Source organism: Ovis canadensis, chromosome 4, assembly GCF_042477335.2.
Source record: "Ovis canadensis isolate MfBH-ARS-UI-01 breed Bighorn chromosome 4, ARS-UI_OviCan_v2, whole genome shotgun sequence".
NCBI lineage: Eukaryota > Metazoa > Chordata > Mammalia > Artiodactyla > Bovidae > Ovis > Ovis canadensis.
In genome coordinates, this window is record NC_091248.1 from 97452374 (window position 1) to 97477414 (window position 25041).

The following is a 25041-nucleotide window of genomic DNA, read 5'->3' on the forward strand; positions in this document are numbered from 1 at the left end:
CTGCAGAAGTTGCTTGTATATTTTTGAGATTAGTTGTTTGTCAGTTGCTTCATTTGCTATTATTTTCTCCCATTCAGAAGGCTGTCTTTTCACCTTGCTTATATTTTCCTTTGTTGTGCAGAAGCTTTTAATTTTAATTAGATCCCATTTGTTTATTTTTGCTTTTATTTCCAGAATTCTGGGAGGTGGATCATAGAGGATCCTGCTGTGATTTATGTCTGAGAGTGTTTTGCCTATGTTCTCCTCTAGGAGTTTTATAGTTTCTGATCTTACATTTAGATCTTTAATCCATTTTGAGTTTATTTTTGTGTGCGGTGTTAGAAAGTGATCTAGTTTCATTCTTTTACAAGTGGTTGACCAGTTTTCCCAGCACCACTTGTTAAAGAGATTGTCTTTACTCCATTGTATATTCTTGCCTCCTTTGTCAAAGATAAGGTGTCCATATGTGTGTGGATTTATCTCTGGGCTTTCTATTTTGTTCCATTGATCTATATGTCTGTCTTTGTGCCAGTACCATACTGTCTTGATGACTGTGGCTTTGTAGTAGAGCCTGAAGTCAGGCAAGTTGATTCCTCCAGTTCCATTCTTCTTTCTCAAGATTGCTTTGGCTATTCGAGGTTTTTTGTATTTCCATACAAATCTTGAAATTATTTGTTCTAGTTCTGTGAAAAATGTGGCTGGTAGCTTGATAGGGATTGCATTGAATTTGTAAATTGCTTTGGGTAGTATACTCATTTTCACTATATTGATTCTTCCAATCCATGAACATGGTATATTTCTCCATCTATTAGTGTCCTCTTTGATTTCTTTCATCAGTGTTTTATAGTTTTCTATATATAGGTCTTTAGTTTCTTTAGGAAGATATATTCCTAAGTATTTTATTCTTTTCGTTGCAATGGTGAATGGAATTGTTTCCTTAATTTCTTTTTCTACTTTCTCATTATTAGTGTATAGGAATGCAAGGGATTTCTGTGTGTTGATTTTATATCTTGCAACTTTACTATATTCATTGATGAGCTCTAGTAATTTTCTGGTGGAGTCTTTAGGGTTTTCCATGTAGAGGATCATGTCATCTGCAAACAGTGAGAGTTTTACTTCTTCTTTTCCAATTTGGATTCCTTTTATTTCTTTTTCTGCTATGATTGCTGTGGCCAAAACTTCCAGAACTATGTTGAATAGTAGCGGTGAAAGTGGACACCCTTGTCTTGTTCCTGACTTTAGGGGAAATGCTTTCAATTTTTCACCATTGAGGATAATGTTTGCTGTGGGTTTGTCATAAATAGCTTTTATTATGTTGAGGTATGTTCCTTCTATTCCTGCTTTCTGGAGAGTTTTTATCATAAATGGATGTTGAATTTTGTCAAAGGCCTTCTCTGCATCTATTGAGATAATCATATGGTTTTTATTTTTCAATTTGTTAATGTGGTGAATTACATTGATTGATTTGCGGATATTGAAGAATCCTTGCATCCCTGGGATAAAGCCCACTTGGTCATGGTGTATGATCTTTTTAATGTGTTGTTGGATTCTGATTGCTAGAATTTTGTTGAGGATTTTTGCATCTATGTTCATCAGAGATATTGGCCTGTAGTTTTCTTTTTTTGTGACATCTTTGTCAGGTTTTGGTATTAGGGTGATGGTGGCCTCATAGAATGAGTTTGGAAGTTTACCTTCCTCTGCAATTTTCTGGAAGAGTTTGAGTAGGATAGGTGTTAGCTCTTCTCGAAATTTTTGGTAGAATTCAGCTGTGAAGCCATCTGGACCTGGGCTTTTGTTTGCTGGAAGATTTCTGATTACAGTATCAATTTCCGTGCTTGTGATGGGTCTGTTAAGATTTTCTATTTCTTCCTGGTTCAGTTTTGGAAAATTGTACTTTTCTAAGAATTTGTCCCTGTCTTCCACGTTGTCCATTTTATTGGCATACAACTGCTGATAGTAGTCTCTTATGATCCTTTGTATTTCTGTGTTGTCTGTTGTGATCTCTCCATTTTCATTTCTAATTTTATTGATTTGATTTTTCTCTCTTTGCTTCTTGATGAGTCTGGCTAATGGTTTGTCAATTTTATTTATCCTTTCAAAGAACCAGCTTTTGGCTTTGTTGATTTTTGCTGTGGTCTCTTTTGTTTCTTTTGCATTTATTTCTGCCCTAATTTTTAAGATTTCTTTCCTTCTACTAACTCTGGGGTTCTCCAACTCTTCCTTTTCTAGTTGCTTTAGTTGTAGAGTTAGGTTATTTATTTGACTTTTTTCTTGTTTCTTGAGGTATGCCTGTATTGCTATGAACTTTCCTCTTAGCACTGCTTTTATAGTGTCCCACAGGTTTTGGGTTGTTGTGTTTTCATTTTCATTAGTTTCTATGCATATTTTGATTTCTTTTTTGATTTCTTCTGTGATTTGTTAGTTATTCAGAAGTGTGTTGTTCAACCTCCATATGTTGGAATTTTTAATAGTTTTTCTCCTGTAATTGAGATCTAATCTTAATGCATTATGGTCAGAAAAGGTGCTTGGAATGATTTCGATTTTTTTGAATTTATCAAGTTTAGATTTATGGCCCAGGATGTGATCTATCCTGGAGAAGGTTCCATGAGCACTTGAAAAAAAGGTGAAATTCGTTGTTTTGGGGTGAAATGTCCTATAGATATCAATTAGGTCTAACTGATCTAATGTATCATTTAAAGTTTGCGTTTCTTTGTTAATTTTCTGTTTAGTTGATCTGTCCATAGGTGTGAGTGGGGTATTAAAGTCTCCCACTATTATTGTGTTATTGTTGATTTCCCCTTTCATACTTGTTAGCATTTGTCTTACATATTGTGGTGCTCCTATATTGGGTGCATATATATTTATAATTGTTATATCTTCTTCTTGGATTGTTCCTTTGATCATTATGTAGTGGCCTTCTTTGTCTCTTTTCACAGCCTTTGTTTTAAAGTCTATTTTATCGGACATGAGTATTGCCACTCCTGCTTTCTTTTGGTCTCTATTTGCGTGGTATATCTTTTTCCAGCCCTTCACTTTCAGTCTGTATGTGTCCCTTGTTTTGAGGTGGGTCTCTTGTAAGCAGCATATAGAGGGGTCTTGTTTTTGTATCCATTCAGTCAGTCTTTGTCTTTTGGTTGGGGCGTTCAACCCATTTACGTTTAAGGTAATTATTGATAAGTATGATCCCGTTGCCATTTACTTTATTGTTTTGGGTTCGGGTTTATACACCCTTTTCGTGTTTCCTGTCTAGAGGATATTCTTTAGAATTTGTTGGAGAGCTGGTTTGGTGGTGCTGAATTCTCTCAGCTTTTGCTTGTCTGTAAAGCTTTTGATTTCTCCTTCGTATTTGAATGAGATCCTTGCTGGGTACAGTAATCTGGGCTGTAGGTTATTGTCTTTCATCACTTTAAGTATGTCTTGCCATTCCCTCCTGGCCTGAAGAGTTTCTATTGACAGATCAGCTGTTATCCTTATGGGAATCCCCTTGTGTGTTATTTGTTGTTTTTCCCTTGCTGCTTTTAATATTTGTTCTTTGTGTTTGATCTTTGTTAATTTGATTAATATGTGTCTTGGGGTGTTTCGCCTTGGGTTTATCCTATTTGGGACTCTCTGTGTTTCTTGGACTTGGGTGATTATTTCCTTCCCCATTTTGGGGAAGTTTTCAACTATTATCTCCTCAAGGATTTTCTCATGATCTTTCTTTCTGTCTTCTTCTTCTGGGACTCCTATAATTCGAATGTTGGAGCGTTTCATATTGTCCTGGAGGTCTCTGAGATTGTCCTCGTTTCTTTTAATTCGTTTTTCTTGTTTCCTCTCTGATTCATTTATTTCTACCATTCTATCTTCTATTTCACTAATCCTATCTTCTGCCTCCGTTATTCTACTATTTGTTGCCTCCAGAGTGTTTCTGATCTCATTTATTGTGTTATTCATTATATTTTGACTCTTTTTTATTTCTTCTAGGTCCTTGTTAAACCTTTCTTGCATCTTCTCAATCCTTGTCTCTAGGCTATTTATCTGTGTTTCCATTTTGATTTCAAGATTTTGGATCATTTTCACTATCAATATTCGGAATTCCTTCTCCGGTAGATTCCCTACTTCTTCCTCTTTTGTTTGGTTTGGTGAGCAACTCTCCTGTTCCTTTACCTGCTGAGTATTCCTCTGTCTCTTCATCTTGGTTATATTGCTGCGTTTGGGGTGGCCTTTTTATATTCTGATAATTTGTGGAGTTCTCTTTATTATGGAGCTTCCTCACTTTGGGTGGGATTCTATCAGTGGCTTGTCAAGGTTTCCTGGTTAGGGAGGCTTGTGTTGGAGTTTTGGTGGGTGGAGCTGGGTTTCTTCTCTCTGGAGTGCAGTGGAGTGACCCGTAATGGGTTATGAGACATCAAAGGTTTTGGGATAATTTTGAGCTGCCGGTATATTGAGGCTCAGGGGAGTGTTCCTGTGTTGCTGGAGAATTTGGGTGGTATGTCTTGTTTTGGAACTTGTTGGCCCTTGGGTGGAGCTTGGTTTCAGTGTAGGTATGAAGGCATTTGATGAGCTCCTATTGCTTAATGTTCCCTGAATTCAAGAGTTCTCTAATGTTTTCAGGCTTTGGGTTTAAGCTTCCTGCTTCTGGTTTTCAGTTTTATTTTTACAGTAGCCTCTAGACTTCTCCATCTATACAGCACTGATGATAAAACATCTAGGTTAAAGATGAAAAGTTTCTCCACATTGAGGGACACTCAGAGAGGTTCACTGAGTTACAAGGAGAAGAGAAAATGGAGGGGGTAGTTAGAGGTAACTGGAATGAGATGCGGTGAGATCAAGAGAGGAGAGAGCAAGCTAGCCAGTAGTCACTTCCTTATGTGCGCTCTATAGTCTGGACCGCTCAGAGGTATTTACAGAGTTATACGGGGAAGAGGAGAGGAAGGAAGTAGACAGAGGTGGCCAGGAGGATAAGGGAGAGGAATGAGTAGGAGAGAGACAAATCCTGCCAGTAACCAGTTCCTTAGGTGTTCTCCACCGTCTGGAACACACAGAGATTCACAGAGTTGGATAGAGAAGAGATGGGGGAGAAAAGAGACAGAGGCCACCTGGTGGAGAAAAAGGAGAGGCCAGAGGAGGAGAGAGTGGTCAAGCCAGTAATCTCGCTCTCAGGTAAACTTGGGTAGTGAAGTTTGGGTTTTTAAATGTACAAAATTGACAACAAAAACCTAAGAGCAAAGATTAAAAATCTGGAGTAGAGGTTGGATTTTCAAAGATACAATATTAAAGAAAAGCAGAAGGAAAAAGGAAGAAAGAGAGAAAAAAAAAAGAATTATTAAAAAACAAATAAACAAACAAACAAAAAAAAACACCAACAACCATCCAAAGAGTATATATGGGGTTTGCCTTAAAAAAAAAAAAAGTCTTTTTTTTTTTAAATAGTAATACTAGGTTATAGAAATAAAAATTAGAGGAGAAATAGAAGACTTAACAATTTTAAAAAAGCTCGGAAAAAAATGAAAAAAAAAAAGCAAAAAGCAAAAAAAAAACAAAAAAAAGAATGATTTTAAAAATATTAAAAAATTAAAAATATATCTGGCTCTTCTCTGATGTTATGGGCCGTGTGGGCTCACTTCCAAGGTGGTTCCCTCTGTTTAACTTCTTCTGTTTGCTGGTTTTTAGGCTCACTAGTTCAGTCGCGCTGTGGGGAGGGGGGATGCTGCAAACAAATAGCACTGTCGTGTGCACACAGTATTTCTGCCCCGCTTGACCTGTCCTTTCTCACGGCGCACAAACCGCTCCGGCTCTACAATGCTCAGCCGGGAACCGTCTGGGGCCGGCCCTAGGCTGCGTGCACTTCCCCGGTCCAAGCCGCTCAGGTTCAGCCCTCAGGCAGCCCTCAGAGGCACAAATGCGGCTGGGACTGCGCTTTGTGCCCTTCCCAGGTCCGAGTAGCTCAGGAGTTTGGCGAGCGCGATCGCCGCGGCTTGTCACCTTTTCCGCCGCTGCCGCTCAGCTCTCTGGGTGGACCGCTGGCGCACCCCGTGAGGCAGACTGTGACTGTCCAGCACCCCCAGAAGTCTTAGCAAAGGAGCCTGCTTGCAGTTAGGTAAGTAAAGTCTCTCCGGGTCTGCAGTTGCCCCTTTCCAGTCCTTACGGCTCTGGCTGCCTGTCCCCGGCGGGGAATGGTCTGCAGCCGGCTTTTTCCGCTCCGTCCTTTGTTCTGTGCTCGGTCCTGGCGGTGTCTTATGTTCGAGCTTTTCGCGTGGTAGCTATCCCACAGTCTGGTTTGCTAGCCCAAGTTAGATCGTTCTGGTTGCGCGTGGGGCGTTCCTGCCCGATTCTTACAAAGCTCTGCAGCCCGCGCCTCCCGCGCGTCCCTGCCCTGCCCCCACTTCCCAATGGCGGATGCAGGCGTCTGTGCTGCTTTTCCGCTGGGGGAGTTACTGGTGGGCTTGTAATCTCTTGGTTTTAATTATTTATCTATTTTTCCTTCCTGTTATGTTGCCCTCTGTGTTTCCAAGGCTCGCCACAGACTCGGCAGGGAGAGTGTTTCCTGGTGTTTGGAAACCTCTCTTCTTAAAATTTCCTTCCCGGGACGGGCTTCCCTTCCCGGGACGGAGCTCCCTCCCCACCTCCTTTGTCTCCTTTTTCGTCTTTTATATTTTTTCCTACCTGTTTTTGAAGACAATGGTCTGCTTTTCTGGTTGCCTGATGTCCTCTGCCAGCCTACAGAAGTTGTTTTGTGGAGTTTGCTCGGCGTTGAAATGTTCTTTTGAGGAATTTGTGAGGGAGAACGTGATCTTCCCGTCCTATTCCTCCGCCATCTTTTTGGCAGGTTCTTAGTTTTTTGAATGTTGAGTTTTAAGCCAGGTTTTTCACTCTTCTCTTTCACTTTCATCACGAGGCTCTTTAGTTCTTTGCTTTCTGCCATAAGGGAGGTGTCATCTGCATATCTGAGGTTATTGATATTTCTCCCGGCAGTCTTGATTCCAGCTGTGCTTCATCCAGCCTGGCATTTTGCGCAATGTACTCCACATGTACCTTGAATAAGCAGGGTGACAATATACTCCTTCTGTTTTATACATAGTATCAATAGTGTATATATGTCAACCACAATCTCCCTGTTCATCTGAACCCTTCTCTTTCTCGCTTCAGTATCCACACATTTGTTTTCTATATCTGTCTCTATTTTGGTTTTGTAAATAAGATCATCTGTACCATTTTTCTAGATTCCACATTTATGTGTTAATATATAGTATTTGATTTTCTCTTTCTGACTTACTTCACTCTGTATGACACTCTCTATGTCCATCTATTTTGTTGATCCATTGGGATTTATGAGTAATAAATTGGGTTGCTTTTGGCATTCCTACATCAACTTACAGTGCAGACATTTTAGATCCTCCAAGTTACTGTTCATTTGTTTGCTTTTTAATTTCAAAATTTTGTTGCAGTTGTTTTTCTTTCTATTCTTTTTACCCTCATGGGTTTATGCCTTTAAAAATTAATTTTCTTCTTGTTATCTAGTTTGGATTCTGGAGGCAACAGAGGTAATTGCCTGTGTTCAATCCTCCGTCTTTGACCAAATGTCACTGGCTCATCTTTTCTTTTGGAGAACCATTGATATCTGATTATTTAGGGATGTTTATTTCCCTTGAACTGGTTAGATTACCCAGGAAAGACTCTTCTGGTTTCTTGTCTGGAGGGTGTAAGCCAGGTTACCGGTATAATGGGGAATGAAGATTCTCCCTGAGATCACTGTTCCCTTAGCTTGTCTCCAACTTGATTTTTTTATAATCCATATCCCAAATGAATATATTTCATACAATTTTAAAATTATGGCTCCTAATTAATTCATAGATGTCACACTTTGATGAAACAATAAGATTAAGAATCCAACATTTTAAATGCTTAAATTTATAGCTTAGATCCACTAAATTCTAATTTGTTGTTGATGTCCTGGAGAGAAGCTGCAGACCAATAATGCTTTGAAAGCTCTGCCCTTTGTTGAATGCCTCTCATCATATTATTGAATTCTGCTAGCTCAGATTTAAATTTAAAATAACTACTGTCAGAAATTATATTTGCATTTTTTGCTTTTGATTTAAACTAAACGAGACAAATGAATCTTTATAATGTATTTGTTGATGTAATTCGTAGAAACTGATTTAAATGACATCTTTGTTGTTGCTGTTTTGGCAAATTAACTGAAACCCTAATAATTTGGAATCTTCTACTTTGTCGCCACATTTCAACTCCAGGATACTTCATTGTTCACAATGCAGGCAGACCAGAGTATGTTCAACATGGTGAGTTGATTTTGGTTTGTGTTTTGGGAAAATTTTTCATTACCACCAAATGTTCCAAGGTTGATCACTGTAGGAAATTTAGAGCTTGAATATTCAGAGTGTGGTTTCTGTAGCTCCCTCTCTTCTAGAAAATAGGAAGGAAAGCTCCTGAAAAATCATGTGACTTTGAATGTGGTTGCTTCTATTTATGAAGGCACAGTGATCCTGGCAAAAATCAAAGTGTCTTTATTATACGCTTTGAGGGAACATGAAGTCTAGCTATTCAAGAACATGGATGTTTCTGTGTAACTATAGCTTATGCTACAGGACTGACAACGAAATTGCCTCAAGAATTCATGCTTGAGAATAGATCCTTGCTTTTTCTTGAACCTGAGCTACTTCATCGCTCATCTCCTCCCTTCATTTTGTGACCTGTAGAAAGAAGTAATACATGGTAAAGATGTGATGCCTACTTTGCTGCCAAATGAGATAAAGAGAAAAGTTTAGCTTGCGAGTGAGTAGGAAGTAGAAAGGTTACTCTGGGTGTTAGAGGAGATTCTTGCAAGATTGGTTATCATAGGAAACATATGTAGCAGCAGCTTACTACCAAGGCTGAATGAAGAGACCATGAGTGATGTCACTGAGAGCTTGTCAGCACTACACTATCTAGGATTTAGGCTCTTTGAGGATTAGTTCAGGAAGGTTATTTGTAGTATACTGCTTTTCCTGTGGGAATGGTGTAGAATTATCCCAGCTTCTGGCTTTCACTTTGGAAACTCAGGATTGTATTTAAGTAGAATGAATTTTTCCTTTTAGATGATTTTACTTCTAAGAAAGAATTTCTGCTCTGGAAGGTTGAAAGTGAAAGTGAAGTTGCTCAGTCATGTCTGACTCTTTGCAACCCCATGGACTGTAGCCTACCAAGCTCCTCTGTCCATGGGATTTTCCAGGCAATAGTACTGGAGTGGATTGCCATTTCCTTCTCCAGCTCTGGAAGGTTAATTGGCCGTTTTTCAAAGACAAGTGTTTCTCTAACACTCTGTCCATAGATGGGTGTATTTTTGCCTTTTGGGTAACCAGGTAAAAGCTGGAGTCTGTGATGCCTGCAAATGAAGAGTTAAATGTTTAAACTTCATATTATATTGGTGTTAATAATGGAGCCAGAGAGACTTATGTTTCATGATCATTAGTGGTTTTCAGTCTGGGTGATGGAGTGGGGGTTATACTGACACTGGAGGATGAGATTTTTAATTATCAATTGTGAATGAGTTAAAAAATGGAGAAATACTGCTGTAAAAAAGGCAATGGGTCATCAGTAAATTCACACCTATTACAATTGCAAATTCCTGGCACAGAATCCAGTGGTTTTCAAGTTTCTCTGAACATCTCCCTACCACCCCTACAGACATAGCTGGTTCTAGGAGCTTCCATGTGTGCCCCTCTCTTTATCTGTGTTTTCTGAAGCAGATTTCTTGTACCGTCTTTCCACTGAGGAGCTTAGCCGTGTCATGCCCAGCATTGCAGATGCTGCTAGTGTTGGCTCTGCACTGTGAAGAACTAGGAGATCACAGTGAATCTCACCCACTGAGTTGCAATTGTATAGCATCTTCCCAGAAGCAGAACAATGCCTGAACATGGGTTCATTGACTGATCTGAGCAAAGCAGAGGCTGAAGTTGGTAGTCAGCTGCACATCTCCCTAGTCTTCATCTTGTGGCCCCACGAGATATCCCTTGAGAACAAGTTTGAACCCTGTTGAATCTGAAAATCCTACTCTGGACTCAGGATTGCCTCCATGGCCCTTTGAAGTTCTTATTAGAGTAGTTGTCTTGAGTTTAGAGAAGCCAGTTACCATATTGGAATGTGTCTAGACCCTTAACTCCACTCTCCCAAACCATCTCTTCTTACCCTGCATTGCCTGCTTTCCAGCTTATTACAGAGGATGCTAGAAAATGTGTCCTCTAGCAACACTACTTGTTTTGTTCTAAAGCAAGAATTCCGTTTCTGAGTCTTCAGAGTTAAACCATCATAGCATCCTGCTGCCACTAATATATACAGAGAACACCTCTCCTCTGAATGTATAATGATGGCTATTCCAGTGAACACCAGTGCCCCCAGATGGGTACAGCATGGTATCAACCCGTTTAAAATGTTTGCCAGGGGAAGCTTCTTATAGAAAAAAAAAAAAGTGCTTGAAACAGCACAATTCCTAATGATCTACTATAAGATCTTTCCACGAGATGCTGTTACCTTTACTTTTCCTTCTATCTTGACAAGATATTTTCAATTTTACATTATCTTAGAAGGATTAGATAAGTGACTTAAGTTTCCAAATTTGAGCAGCCTGTTTTGTGTAGTCATGCTGTCATGTTTCAGCCTTACTTATCATTCAGTGAATTCTATTTGTCCCCCTGGAATTTAAGTTTATAATGCTATATTATAATACCTGGTGTGAGATTATTATTAGAGGAAAATATTGTGACTTGTGGAATATCACCAATTCCTCCTCTTTATACTTTGCTTCCATTGAGTTATTGTCTGACTTCAACCAGCAAACCATTGGACTTACTCATGAAAACACCTCTGCCTATTCTTACCGTGTATGAAACTTCAAAATTTCTCAGACTTCCAAGAAACCCAGACTGATGCAAATATTTTTTCATTTTAGGTTATCTTAGTGTTTGGTTTTGGGTTTTTTTAAATCTTAATGTAAACAGATAAATTTATCTGATAGATGTTTTGAGACTTCCTTGGCTCCTCGTCCCCCATTGCAGACTCAGCTCACAGTGGGGCAGCCATCTGCCCATGGGTTTCTTTGTCTTTGTCAAATTACCCTTCTTATCCTTGTTGTGTAGGTCATTTGATATCCTCTCATAGCAAGTCACCTTGACTTCCAAAATGATTAGATCATACTGTGAGAGCTTATAGTATTTCTTAGCTGCAATGAAAATTTGTTCTATTATGAAGATAATTCCTTTTGAACAATACAAGTGAAATCTTTTCCCATAAAGAACTCCTGAGAGTAGATTAGAGTGAATTTTATCTCATTCTTTCTTAGACCTGTGTCACACCACCCTTTAAAGGTTATAAAAGCTGAAAAAAATACCATATCTCTGTGCATTTATCTGCCTAAGTATCCTTTTATTTTTATTATGCCCTTTCAAGAAAGGAGTGATGTGACCTTGAAATGGGTTGCAATGGAGGATTTGATGGCAGCATAAGAGAAACAGTTTGCATATTTATCCAACCACAGGCTATTCATTATTTTCTATTATCTCAGCACCACTTCTCCATCACTTCCCTATGGAACCTATCCTATGCACCCATTTCAGTCTACACATGGGAGAGAGATGGCTTTTGATTTCTTACGGCAAATATTTGACAGAAATTTCTGATTCCTCCAAAGGTAATATTTATTGGAGACTCCTTACTCTTCTAGAAAAACATTTTTAAACTTTCTCATGGTTTAAACACCCTGATGGAAAAAGATCTTAGCATACCTTCCAGTGGCCATCTGTACTTTAATCTATGAATCAAAAGAGAGGAAATAGTTTCAGTAGCCACGGCAACATGCATTGTTTGGCTGTGCTGTTTTTCATAGCTAGTTATTATTTAATCTTGCTAACTTTAAAACTGAAGAAGTCTGGAGCTAAGAGATTCCAGAGGCTTTGTTCAGCATGTAATTGGAATCAGGAGGGTGTCTGTGGGTAGAGGTCCTAGTAGGAAGAAAAGACTTCAGTCTGGTCTGCACAAGAATCTGATTGATATCAAAGAGAATACTGCTCAGTAGTTCCTTAAAGGATTAGTTTATCATGTGAAAACGACTGATGACTAAGGATTTTGTTGAAAGGAGAAGTGAAATATAGGGACTGAACAGCAATGTACAAGGGCAAGGTATCTATCCTTGCCAGGTGGCTGAGTCTGTTCCTCCTAGCCGGGCAGTGGCACAGTCATTCCATAGTGATCATTCATATGCATTAATGCATTTTGATCTGAATCATTGGTATGACCCCTCAGTTTTTGGCTGCAGTGCCCATCTACAGAGCAGGCAGTTCCCAGAACTGTGTTCTCCTTGAATTCTTCCTTACTCCTTCCAATTTCCAAAGGAGGGAGTGCCTAGGATCTCTCTGTCTCTGCTCCATAGTGCAGAGTACTGTATCAATGTCCCAAGAAGCAAATACTCAGAATGTTGAAAGCAAGTACAACAAGTCACCAAAATGGTAAGTCTTTGCCCAACTTCAAAGGATATCACAGTGATGGTATTGTGAAACTTAGTATGTTTATTCCTAGACTATTTCAGTTCTGTAAAGAACCATCATGCCTAATCTGGATTTTTTTTTTCCAGCACACATTTAATGAAGCTAATTACCTATTGGGTGATGAAGAAAATCGTTAATTGTCCAGTATTCCATAACGTTATCTGTTCACATGTTGAATCTTTTTCTTCTAACCCATGAAACAAACCATCAAAGGCTGAATCTGAACAGGCTCCACCCACAGAGCCGAAAGCCGAGGAGCCCACTGCTGCTGTTCCACCTGCCACTGGGCTGGACCTTGGACTGGACACGCGGGCTGAGGAGCCAGAGGAGGGGGCAGCGGTGAGCGCTACCTCCCTCCCACACTCCACCCACCTCCCCACCACTGCTGTGCTCATCTCATTCCATTTCTCCCTTCTCATTCCTGTTTCACTTGGGCCACATCACTTCCACACCTGTCACGGCTTCCCAAGTTCAAATGGCCTTTATTCTTTTGACAGTGAAAGTTCATTCTCTTATTTTTTTTTTTTTAAAGGAAGATATCCAGAGACCTGATCTAACACTGTCATGTTGCCACAGGCTTGGTTCTCAATAAAGGGTACCTTGAATCTTTCTGCTACTCTCCCATTCATGGTAAATAGGTGGTAATAACTCACAAGTAACCAGACTTGTTAGTGCTTGCCCCAGCTGTGATGGCTAATGGTGGACCTTCCATTAGGGACCAACCTGCAGATGATAAGCAGAAGGGTAATCACTTTGTTGTTTATGTCTCCATATTGATTTCTTACAGTATTAGTCTTATGGGTTGGTTTAGACCCCATGAGGGACTGAAATCCCACATTAAAAATCATTGAATCTACAAGGATTCCTATGTGTACAACTGTTTGCTCAAAATCAAGTCTGGTGCTGGCTGTCATAATGAGGGAGCTTAAGGATCTGTTTTGTGCAGAGGTGGAGACTCATCTGTCTGCCTGGAAACCTCTCACCTTGCTCGCTGCAGCTGTGTACCACACCACATCCTAAAGTGGAATGGGGTCTATATGCACCATACTGAATTGAATCATTTAACACACTTGGAAGTGTAGAACGATACCAAAGAAAATATAATCCACAATACCCTTGGAGAGTAAAAAGAGTTTATTTATGCAATTCAGTTAAAGCATCTCCCAGGAATTTAATCAGAGTATTGCTGCTGCTGCTAAGTCGCTTCAGTTGTGTCCGACTCTGTGTGACCCCATAGATGGCAGCCCACCAGGCTCCTCTGTCTCTGGGATTCTCCAGGCAAGAATACTGGAGTGGGCTGCCATTTCCTTCTCCATTTAATCGGAGTACCATTTAGTAAATACTACAGCCTTCACGTAATCTGTACAGAGAGGAGAACCAATTTCCCAGTTTCCAAAATAACATTGCCTAGATGAGATAAGTAGAGGAATGAAAGTTGTTTTTTAGCTGTTGGTGCCTTCTGTTATTTTGCCATGAAAAGGCAGGTCATCTGTCTAATTTATCATTTATTAATAGAGTAGAAAAATAAATAATAGGGCAAGATAGTGATGCAAATATAAATTAAGAATGACTCAAGAAAAATGGTCATATTTTCCATGTAGAGCTACAGAGTTAGGCCAAATCCTGAGAACAAGAAATGTTCTCTTTCTGCTAGCCTGAGTCCCTCCTAGGAGGGCTGCTTGCACAGACAGTAGACTGGGAAGTGCTAAGACACTATGCTCCACCGGAGAGTTTTCTCAACTCACATCCCCAGATTCACAGGTGATCTTAGTAACTCAGTGCAGATTGAACTTTTTCATTTGGTGTCAGATTGTGATCTCTGCACCTAATTAGCGTGATTTAAGTAACAAAGGAAGGCTTCCCAGGTGACTCAGTGGTAAGGAATCAGCCTGCCAATGCAGGAGACTCAAGAGACATGGGTTCAATCCCTGGGTCAGGAAGATCCCCTGGAGTAGGAAATGGCAACCCATTCCAGTATTCTTGCCCAGAAAATCCCATGGACAAAGCAACCTGGCAGGCTACAGTCCATGGGGTTGCAAAGAGTCAAACACGACCAAGGAACTGAGTGGTGGAGGTTTAGTTGCTGAGTCGTGTCAGACTCTTGCGACCCCATGGACTGTTGTGACCCCATGGACTCTTGCGACCCCATGGATTTTTGTTTTCTCAAATTCTAAGTTTATTGGTTGTCCAGTGAACAATCTGAGTAGGTATCAATTATCAAGTACCTACTTTATTATACATACTACATTTATCAAGATTTATAGAAGATTGGTGATCTTTGAAATCAAGGGTAGTGTTAAAAATACTTAACAAGCTGCATGGTACAAGCACCAACCATTACTAAACCTGGTTTCCTTCATGTTGACTGAAGAGATATTTGAAAGAATTCTTCATTCTGAAAATACTTGTCTCCTAAACTTCATTTGAACTTTAGAGAACAGAAATTTAGATTCCTTGTGAAATAGACTTCAAGCAGTTGATTTCTCCACCCTTAAAATGAACTAAAACATAATAGTAAGAGAGGGCAGCTCACAGCAGTTCAGTTTGCCTAATGCTTGTCAAAAGTGGATCCTTTTCATGTGTTTAGAATGAGCATACTTGGATGAAGTCAGTTCTTCCCCAAGTTGTCCCTTCTACTTAAGCAAATAACATCAGACAGAATGTATTTTTGTTCCCTAACATAGGTTTATAGCTTCTTTCTCTTGGTGATAATCAAGATAACATTAGGGTTATTTTTTCTAAAGAAAGGTCTCTTCAGTTGCTAGATATGTGATATTTAGTTGTAAAGACACAAAAATCCACACTGTGTCCCAAGCTCTCATTAAGCAGACTGGCTGTGGCTGTCATCAGTCAGGATGGGGTTGACGTGACCTTTTGAGGTCATCATTTTTGCTACCAAAATGTCACCACATGGTTATTATTTCTAGTCTTGACAGAATGCATTTCGTATGAGGTGAAATTTGTGGTGGGTTTGTTGAAAAAGAAACAAATGTAATTTTGAAAACAGGAAATGTGAGCAGTGGTTCACAAAGTAACCCTGGGCTCTCAAGAGAGGTTTATTACATTTTTGTTTGTTGTTTTATTCCCTGAATAGCTAATATTGCCTTTAGGTTTTCCCTATGGCACCAAAAGCACCAAATTTTACCGCTGTCTCTGCAGGATGCATTTTAAAAACCAACACTTGCTACCTCTTCTCTAGATGTTTCCATGTCATATAAGTACTGAAAATTTTCTTTAGGAAAGATAATCAATATTTGTTTAGATATATATTAAAGAAATAGGTTAAAAATAAAGATGATTTTTTGCCTATATTTATTTCACTTTCTCCCAGAGAACCCCTCTTTCTCTAAATTTCTGTCTGATCCTATAGTTTGCGCAAACGATGTGAAGTGGACCAATGTCTTTTTTCCCTGTTAGTTTTAAAGAAATAATGCATTGCAATTGAGTTTAGGGTTTAGCATTGTTTCCAAAACAAATAAATGGGAAAAAAATCAAGATAGATATTTTTTAAATATTTAGAATAATTTTAGAATCCTGGAAGGTGAAACACTGGCTACTTTTGATTTTGTTGTATTTTGTTTCTTTAAATATTTCATCAAACTTAAGTTGACTTGTCAAGGCCAATTTAAACCAACAAATATAGATGGATAGATAGGTAGATATAGATAGATATGCCATGAACTTCATCTTGCCAGGGAATAGTTCTGGCTGTGTGTGTAGAAGGCATTTGCTAGTTTCCCCGCTTCGTTCAGCTGGTAGACATACTTGAGCCTCTCTAGATGTGAAGCTCTGCTCTGGTGCTGGGGGATACGGTTTTGCAGGCAGTAGCTGTGGCTCCAGCCATCCTAGTTCACATGGAGTAGTGAGAGAGGAGGCTGACATTGCACAACACTCAAGGCATCCTACTGTGATGAGCATATGGGTGAGAAACAGCACTGAGTTTTCTCCTTGTGCTGCGTGAACTTGGGAGCTCAGACTTCCACTGTGTCTCTACCTGTGAGCTTGGATCTGTCAGGAAGACACTGAGGACCAGAGGAAGCCAGATGAGGCTGATTTCTTGTCTGCTGTTCATTATCATGGGATTATGTTCAGATGCAAAGTACTCACTCTGAAGTATGCTTTACATATATAATTATATATATTTCCCTGGTGGCTCAGATGGTAAAGAATCTGCCTGTAATGCAGGAGATCGGGGTTCTGTCCCTGAGTTGGGAAGATCCCCTGGAGAAGGGCATGGCAACCCACTCCACTCTTCTTGGCTGGGGAATCCCATAGGCAGAGGAGCCTGGTGGGCTATGGTCCATGGGGCCCTGAACAGTCAGACCCGACTGAGCAACTAACACACACACACACACACACACACACACACACACACAGGAGCCTGGTGGGCTATGGTCCATGGGGCCCTGAACAGTCAGACCCGACTGAGCAGCTAACACACACACACACACACACACACACACACGGGAGCCTAGTGGGCTATGGTCCATGGGGCCCTGAACAGTCAGACCCGACTGAGCAACACACACACACACACACACACACACACAGAGGCAGAGGAGCCTGGTGGGCTATGGTCCATGGGGTCATGAACAGTCAGACCCGACTAAGCATCTAACACACACACACACACACACACACACACCAGAATTGTGTGTGTGTATGCATGCCTTGGAGACAGATTTACCTCTTTTCTTAGAAAAACAAAATCACAGGAATGGTTATTTTCTCTGAGTTTGACTGCGCTCCTATTAGCAGCTAACTACATTCTCAGTATCCCTCAGGCTAAACAAATAGCTGTTTCTTTTGTGTCCCAGGCACCCAGCAAAGATCTGGGTATATAATGTATGCCCAGTAAATTCTGAGTCATTGATTTGTTGATTGATTGACACTATAGTCTGCTTACCTGAGTTGAGACTACAGCTAAAGCTGTTAAAATACAGATATTACAGGGTCATTTTCTTTCTGTTTCTATTCAGATAATTGAATTTTTGTATCTAGGAAAAGAAAACTGTTTATTGTGATCAAAAGCAGGACCACCTATCTTGTTATGCTGCCCAGGAGCCCTGTGATATCTGAGCCTCAGTTGCCACAAATGGAAAATGGGGTTAGTGTTAACTGCCTTCACAGTTTCCTACAAGGGCTTGGAAATAATCTACATTCCTAGTTTAACATCTGGTACATAGAGGTCCCTCAAATGATGAGAGTTGGATAATATTATTGTCATCATCTTCATGATAAGTAGTCCCCCCAAGATAAGCATAAGTCAGTGAGACCTTCACTCTGAGAAGGGGAAGGCCAGAGATGCGGAGGCGACAGCCCCCCTTTCGGTGTGCTGCACAATGATATCAAGGGACTCAATCTTGTATAGGTCCCCATCCAGGCCAGGTTCCTCCCGGATCCTGAAGAAGCTGCATCCCATCAAAATTCCTTGCCCTTTCTAAGAACACTTTGTCTCTTCTAGGGACCTTCCTATTGGGTCTACTGATAGGAAGTGTTCCAAACTTCACTGCCAGGAACATATGGGCTTTCAGAGGCATGCAGCCTCCTTCAGGAGCAGTGGAGAGAACACAAAGGCAGGTGAGTTCCAGAGATTGACACAAAGTTGATTCCAGTGGTCGGGCCAAGAACTTTCTTTCTCTCTACCATTGTACCAGGTCATGGGGAAGAGACAAAGTTAGCCAGGACTAAAATGAAGGTAACAAGATGATAGAAAACTCCCCATGCCTCACACCTCACAGAGCGGATTGACTTGGGGTTGTCAGTTTCCATCTCTGAAAATGGGGTGCTGGTTGTTTTCATATGTGGCTGATTTATTAAGTATTCATTAGCCACCTACCAGCTGGTGTACACAGACTGTCTTCCCTGCTTCCTGGCGTCTCATGTTCCAAAGCCCTTTCTTACAAGACCCATGTGAGGATTGTGTGATGTTGTTATTTTGATCAGAGTGTTATGATTACATGTGAACATGGACATGAGGGTTCAGATTGTTCTTCCATCTTTGAGGCGCCCTTTGTCTACAGTTGGTGCCTAGTGATTTTTTAGGTGTTACTTTTGGCATGTACTCATTGTGTTCTGTTGAGGTGCAATTTACGTAACATAAAATTAATCAATTTGAAGTGAACCTAACATAAATTAATTGATTTTTTATTGAGGTACAATTCACATAACAGTCGATTTAAAGGTAAAACTTCAGTGGCTTTCATACATTTCTAATGTTGTACAACGACCTCATCTGTCTAGTTCTGAAACCTGTTCATCACCCCAAATTAAAACCTTGTGCACATGGTCCCCTCTGCCCCACCCCAACCCCGGGAACTGCCGGTCTGCTTTCTGTCTTCATGGATTTTTCTACTCTGGATATTTCATGTGCATAAAATCATACAATATATGACCTCTTGGTTCTGGCTTAGTGTATACTTTTATTTATAATATTGAGTCTCAAGCAACCCCAGTATTGCCTTACTCTGTGTGGCCTGCAGTAAAAAGCAGTTTATGACTAAAGACACCAAGAGAATTAAGGTATAGTCAACAGGACCATATCGAATACTAATAATTGACATGCCTTCTCTGGGTGTGCCTGGTAGCCCTGCCTCAGCTTTCTGCCAACCTGAGCCTGGACCTACTCACAAGAAGGCAATTTGAGCAGTGGCAGCAAATGCTCAAAGACACCATAGCCAGGCAGAATGAAATGTTTATTGTGTAGTAAAGGCATTTTCCTTAAATAAGCTCTTTGCAGCTCCCACTGAGGCTGTGTTTTGTGGCTACTTCTGAAACTAATACTTGATCACATCAAAACCTCTGACATTATGCAACACACAATATTTACCTTTGCTTGTAAAGATAAATCCACTTTTCCTATCCATTTCTCCCAAAGAAGAGATTGCAAATAATCTCTAATTAAAACTTTGTTTTAATATGTACTATTATTGGATAGTCTACAATGACCTTAAAGGCCAAACTAACCCCAAATTCATTAACTTTGGTATTTCATCAGGAGATTGTAATTTATAAAGAAAGTATGGAGCTAAATCGGACAGATGTTGCCATGGCAACCCCTCTGCCAGCAGATGAGTTGCACTGGGACCAGGCTGCTGAAGGTTTATGATGGGACTGCAGGCCATACTAGGAGAGTAGATTGAAAAGGATGATTAAGATGAAGGTCAGGGAAGGGGGCAAACCATGACATTCCTTTATTAGAAAGAAAACGTGAAAGTGTTAATCACTCAGTCATGTCTGACTCTTTGCTATCTCATGGACTGACACCCTCCAGGCTCCTCTATCATGGATTTCTCCAGGCAAGAATACTCAAGTGTGTTGTCATTCCCTTCTCCAGGGAATCTTCCCAAACCAGGATTGAACCCGGGTCTCTTGCATTGCAGGCAGATTCTTTACCATCTGAGCCAACAGGGCAGCCCAGAAAGAAAATGCCGAGAGTAGCAAACGAAGTTAGTAATACCAGGTGCTACAAAGGAAGGGAACACCAGTGGTGGTGAGGTGTTCCCTGGGAGAGCTCATGCCACAGTTGTACTGAAGGGAAATTGTCACCTGCCATTTTGTTTTTTTGGGGTTACTTTTTAGTATTTATTTGACTGAGCCGAGTCTTAGTTGCAGCATGCAAACTCTTTAAGTTGTAGTATGTGGGATCTAGTTTCCTGACTAGGGATTGATCCTGGGCTCCCTGCACTGGAGCACAGAGTCTTAGCTACTGGACCATCAGGAAAGTCACTGCTGTTTTCTAAGTGTAGTTTATGTGAAAAGGGGTACTCTCCACCAGGCTCTGTGTTAGGACAGGGATTTTCTCTTCTCCAGTTGCCTCTTAAGCTTTTCTTTGAGATGGATCCTGAAGGAAATCCTGTATTTTCATAACACGCTTGTATTTTCAGACAAGTCAAGAGCTCAGGTTGGATCCAGAAGAAGGCAAGGGCAGCCTGCAGCCAGGATCCACACTGTGGGATCCATCTCCCTTTGTTACTTCCCAGAGGGACTCAGGGGTCACTCCAGCGCTAGTGTTTATCAGTGGGAGAGTCAGAACTAAAACTTGAGTCTCTAGCTCCATCTCCAGGGCTACTCACCCTCCATCATATTTCCTCACTTGTCAAATGAGAACACAGGGCATGTAGGGGGCTTACTGTACCTGTTCATATCCCCATCTGTGAATGTGCAATGCACAGTATTTACTTTTGTTTGTGAAGATAATCCACCTTTCCTAGATGAGCCCCCTGATCCTTCCAGCTTTGGAATCGTATCAATGTTTAACTTGTGAACATAGCTAAGACTGCCCAAGTGCCCCATTTCTGTGTGTTTTCAGTTATAATTCTGCAGTGTACTGGAAAAAACCAGGATGATCTTCTTTTCCACTTTCTCATTCTGTCCATATATTTCTAAACAATAGAATTTTCAGGAATATTGGCAAAAATAATGATGAGAAATTCTACCTAACCAACCTCTTCTCAATAGCTTTTTACCATATGATTTGTATCAGATATGAGGGGTTTCATGACATGGTTGCTTAGGTACCCCGATCATGTCTGCAAATAGATTTTGAAGCTATGAATCTCATCTTTTTGTTCATTTTACTTATTTTTTAATGGAGTATAATGGCTTTACAATATTAGTTTCTGCTGTACATTGAAATGATTGTACAGCAGAAATGTACTCCCCATCCCCCTGCCTTGGACCTCTCTGCCACCCCACACCCCCAGATCTCATCTTAAAGACAGCATTCCTAGAGTGTAAGTGAATGCACTGGCTGTAAGAACACACTCAAATTCTTCAGCAAACATTGCTTGTTTGCAGTTGACAGTAGGAAGTCATGGGTCTGTAGAGGCGCCAGGTCTTGGCATCACAGTGAAACTCTAATTTGAGAGGTGCATTGTCTACTTGAGTGCTGGTTGGTGTGAAGAAACACAAAATTTAGAATCAGATTGTCCCAATCCTAGTTTACTGACTTCTTGAGTTACTTCAGCTCTTAAGTATGAGTTGATTTGTGTAGAAAGTGGGACTATATCTAATAGGGCTGTTGGACGAATAATATATGATAGATGTAAAACACCTGGGATGATGCCTGGAAAACTAGAGTCACACTAAATGTCAGTTTCCCCCACAGGCTGCAGAATGTGCATATACTGAAACTGTCAGAGGCTCTGCCAAGAGCAAATGTCAGGAAGATGGCTACTCTCTGATTTCAGTGTAATCAAATAAAAAGTATATATATTTCTTACATTCTTTACTTATCATTAAGAAATATATTTCAGGCATTGTTCAGAGCAAATATTGACAAGAAAACAGTGAATAAATAATAAATTACACAAAGCCCACAGATTACAAATTCCTCTGCAGCTGATCAGGGCTCTTACTTGTCTCTATTCTCATCCTTGTTGATCTGCTTCTAAGAAGGGCACCAGCAGCCAGAGGGCCTGGCTAGTTTCTGTAACCCCTGGTGCTCCCCTGCTTTGCAGGATTCGGGTACCATTGTTACATTGCATTCACATCACTCTACTTCTAGAAAATCTCACTAAGGCCAGTAGGTATTTGAAAAGACTGTCACGAATACCAATACATATAGCTTTCCACCAAGAGGATTGTTGACGCAGACGATAAAAAGGCAGTAAGATCTGTACAGTATCGTAAACTGAGAAATGCTCACCTCAGAGAAGGTCCCATGTGGTTCTCTGTGACTTCTGTGATTAATGTGCAAATTGTTTATAGGGTGCTTGTCCTGCACAGACCTTGTGGATACAGTAAACAACCCGCAGACAGGGAGAACTAATTTTAACCTGTTTTTGCATTGGATGTTTTCCATCAAAAATCGATTAGGCCAACCAAGATAGTATACCAAGGTAGTATAATTTTGGCAGCAGATAAGGTACTAGTGTTTCTCTTAAAATGTAAAGAGAAAAAAATTTGATAATGTTGAATATCAAAGGCTTAAAATACTTTCAGTAGTTTCAGCCCTCTGGTCTCCCTTAAAAACAACAGCAGCAACAACAACAAAAAAGCACTTAAAAAATATCCAGTAGCAGTCATTAGTCATTGTGGTTGCAGGTATAACATCTGTGATAGCAAGCAGAGTCTAGAAAAAACTAAATTTAGAGTCTAAAACTATATTAGCTAACAAATTGGAATGCATAAAAATAATCATAAAAGAGGGATAACTCTCCCTGAAAACCTTTTTAATCTGTTCTTGATTTATCTGGAGCAAACACTGACTCTGAGCAAATGGATTCTATTTCCACTGTATCTTTATGTTATCTATTATTGCTGCCAGTAAATAGGCACTGGAAATATTTTGGTAAGAGCAGAAACTATGGGGCAGATTCCAGACATAAGGTGAGGATCAGAGCATCCTTGATTTTCGGAGCAGTGTCGGACAGAGGCAGAAAGATGCAAGGGAATACAGGTAGAGGCAGTGCTCTCTTTTTGTAATGTTCCTGCACGTATGCATGCTCAGTCACTTCAGCTGTGTCAGGCTCTTTTCAACCCTATGGACTGTAGCCCGCCAGGCTTCTCTGTCCATGGAATTCTCCAGGCAAGAATACTAGAGTGGGTTGCCATGCCCTCCTCCCGGCAATCTTCCTGACCCAGGGATCAAACCCAAGTCCCCTGTGTCTCCTGCATTACTGGCAGATTCTTTACTGCTGAGTCACCAGTGCTGTGCTGTGCTTAGTCGCTCAGTCATGTTTGACTCTTTACAACCCCATGGACTGTATCCTGCCAGGCTCCTCTGTCCATGAGGATTCTCCAGGCAAGAATAGGAGCGGGTTGCCATGCCCTCTTCCAGGGAATCTTCCCAACCCAGAGATCGAGCCCAGGTCTCCCACATTGCAGGAGGATTCTTTACCATTAGAGCCACCAGGGAAACCCTGTAATGTTCTTAAGGTTTCTAAAATCAGAATATTAATTTCAGCTAGGGAAATAGAAATTCATTTCTAATGGACTCAGAGAAGGCTGGAAGAGGGATCATTTCTTCCCTTTTTAAAGTAGGTCACTCAAAGTGTTTAACTTTTCCTCTGTATAGTCAAGAGCTTCCCTGGTAGCGCTAGTGGTAAAGAACCTGCCTGCTAATGCAGGAGACTTAAGAGACATTGGTTTGATTCCTGGGTTGTGAAGATCTCCTGGAGGAGGGCATGGAGGAGGGATTCTCCCATGGGCAGAGGAGCCTGGTGGGCTGAAGTCCATGGGGTCACAAAGAGTCAGAGTTGACAGGTGACAGCACATGCATGCTCTGCCGCCAAAGTGCCATTTGCTTGGCACCTTGTCTTTATTATCAGTGTTACTTTTAGTATTTAGGTGATTTTTATTTTCCATCATTCTTATGAACGATTTTCTATATGCTCCATCCCTTTTTTGTGACAGGGGTCAGGTAAATTGGTGACATATTTGAGCTTTGCTCTTTTGAGGTCAGAGTATCAGAGCAGGCAAACAGAGCCCTTGGTCTCCACCTGCTGGTGGCCGGCGTCACTGCAGCCACCCTCTCAGGCCTAAATCAGATCCAGTAGATGAGGATACTTGTTAAAATTATTAGCAAAGGAAAGGTATATCCTGCACTAGTAAGATCGGATACAACCAAACTGATAGTTATATACAGCTGTAGAGGTAAAATCAGGAACTCATTATTAAAATCTTATTTGTGTAGAGTTAAAAGATTACTTTTGGCCACGCCAGTCCATACTTCACAGAAATCTATTCTCTTCAGGAGATACATCGATTCAGTTGAGAGTAAAATCCAGTTACTAACAGTATGTGTTTGGAACATGTGTGTAAGGAAGGTTTTATGTGTAATCACTTGGGGGAGCAGCCTGTCATGTAACCTAATGTCTGTTTTCTGATCTGTAATAGAACATCTGTGTGTGTATGGTAGTAGTCACCACTCAGCTTACCCATGCTGTCTGCGTGATACAGAGGCTGTCTGGCCCAAAACTGTTGAAACCAGGGGGGTGATCACCCCATAGGTGTGACTTTTTTTCAGACAGATGGAAAGTATATATAACTTTGAATGAAGACAACACAGCTTGCTTTCTACATTTGAACTCCTAAGTCCATTGTATATACAGTGTGTTTATGTATAGTTTATGTGTAGTTTCTTAGGATCCTGGAGAGAGCTTGTTGCTTTCTCCAACAGCAAAGCTAAGAGCCCTTGTTTATCACTCTTCTTGAAATTAAGATGGCCTCCTAAGTTATATTCTGAGCATTACGCTTTTAACAGTGGCAACAATAACATATATAAAAGATCTATGTTTATGTAAAACAAGAGATACAATTCTTTTAAATTTTTAAGTTAACCTTTTATTATGGGAGCTTTCAGTCATTCTCCTAAATATAAATCCCCCTGTACCTCATATCCCACTTAAGTAATTATTAGTGCTTATAATGAACCTTAAATAAGTATCATGTAAAAGGGTTGTTTTTCTGAACTCATGTACTTAATGACAGAGTAGGGAAAAAAACTACATTCTATGTCATGGCCAGTGACTGTGTTTTAAATCATTGCATACTTTGTGGAGATAATAGGATATCAAATAGGATATCAAATTCTGATAAT

The 25041-nt window shown here is 40.4% G+C and overlaps 1 protein-coding gene across 2 annotated transcripts in view; it reads left to right on the forward strand.

Annotated features, from left to right (window-relative positions):
- AMPH (amphiphysin) overlaps window positions 1-25041 on the forward strand; it is a 214624-nt gene that overhangs the window by 175643 nt on the left and 13940 nt on the right. Inside the window, exons 16-17 of one of the 2 annotated variants that reach the window (XM_069588261.1) lie at window positions 8214-8261; window positions 12711-12836. In XM_069588261.1, the coding sequence (XP_069444362.1) occupies window positions 8214-8261; window positions 12711-12836 (174 nt within the window). The remainder of the gene's footprint in view (window positions 1-8213; window positions 8262-12710; window positions 12837-25041) is intronic. The other variant, XM_069588262.1, reaches the window with a different exon arrangement.